We start from the raw sequence: 546 nt of genomic DNA on the forward strand, positions 1-546 counted from the left end.
GTCATCCTTTCTGCGATTCTCCCGCACTCGTCTCGACGTTATGTTAATGTCGAGAATAAAAAAAGAAGTTTCGTATACAAGTTTGAAAATTGTGGTACGTAAAAAATGTTTATTTTTAACGTATGTAATAAAAGAAAGCTTTACATGTATATATTTTTTAGACGATTTTTATTTATTTGCAAACACCTATGCACGCCCCATCGATTCCCCAGCTCCGAGCGGTGTCTGAATCTGCATCTCCCTGGCTTCCTGGACCAGAGCGCAGAAACCGCAGCAACACACGGCAAAGAGATCGCCTATTCCACTCCCTTCGATCCCTTTGTTTTCCCTGACGTTCTGCCGAGTGATCATACGAGCGAAAATGTTCACCAGCGGTACCATGAGAGCGAGACCGCAGAGAAGGCAGTCGTCTTCTAGTGATTCCGCGAGTTTCCCTTGCGTGTAACACGGCAGGAAGTATGTGAACACGCACATGCCGAAGTTTTCGAAGCAACCGCATATTCCGTTTTCGAAATCGGCCATCCTTCCCAAGCGCAGGTGAACTCC

At 46.0% G+C, this 546-nt stretch overlaps 1 protein-coding gene across 1 annotated transcript; it reads right to left on the reverse strand.

Annotated features, from left to right (window-relative positions):
* Window positions 1-186: 186 nt before the first annotated feature.
* Window positions 187-522, reverse strand: LOC117122288 (protein PLANT CADMIUM RESISTANCE 3-like). The gene has a single exon (XM_033267831.1). It carries the CDS (start codon window positions 520-522, stop codon window positions 187-189), a length of 336 nt encoding a protein of 111 aa, XP_033123722.1.
* Window positions 523-546: the final 24 nt, after the last annotated feature.

This window comes from Anneissia japonica, unplaced genomic scaffold (genome assembly GCF_011630105.1).
Source record: "Anneissia japonica isolate Jap-2015-1 unplaced genomic scaffold, ASM1163010v1 scaffold65905_len1092_cov147, whole genome shotgun sequence".
Taxonomy (NCBI): Eukaryota; Metazoa; Echinodermata; class Crinoidea; order Comatulida; family Comatulidae; genus Anneissia; species Anneissia japonica.

Excerpts from the sequence above, each read along its gene's own strand:
- LOC117122288 (XM_033267831.1), bottom strand. The coding sequence starts at position 522 with ATGGCCGATTTCGAAAACGGAATATGCGGTTGCTTCGAAAACTTCGGC.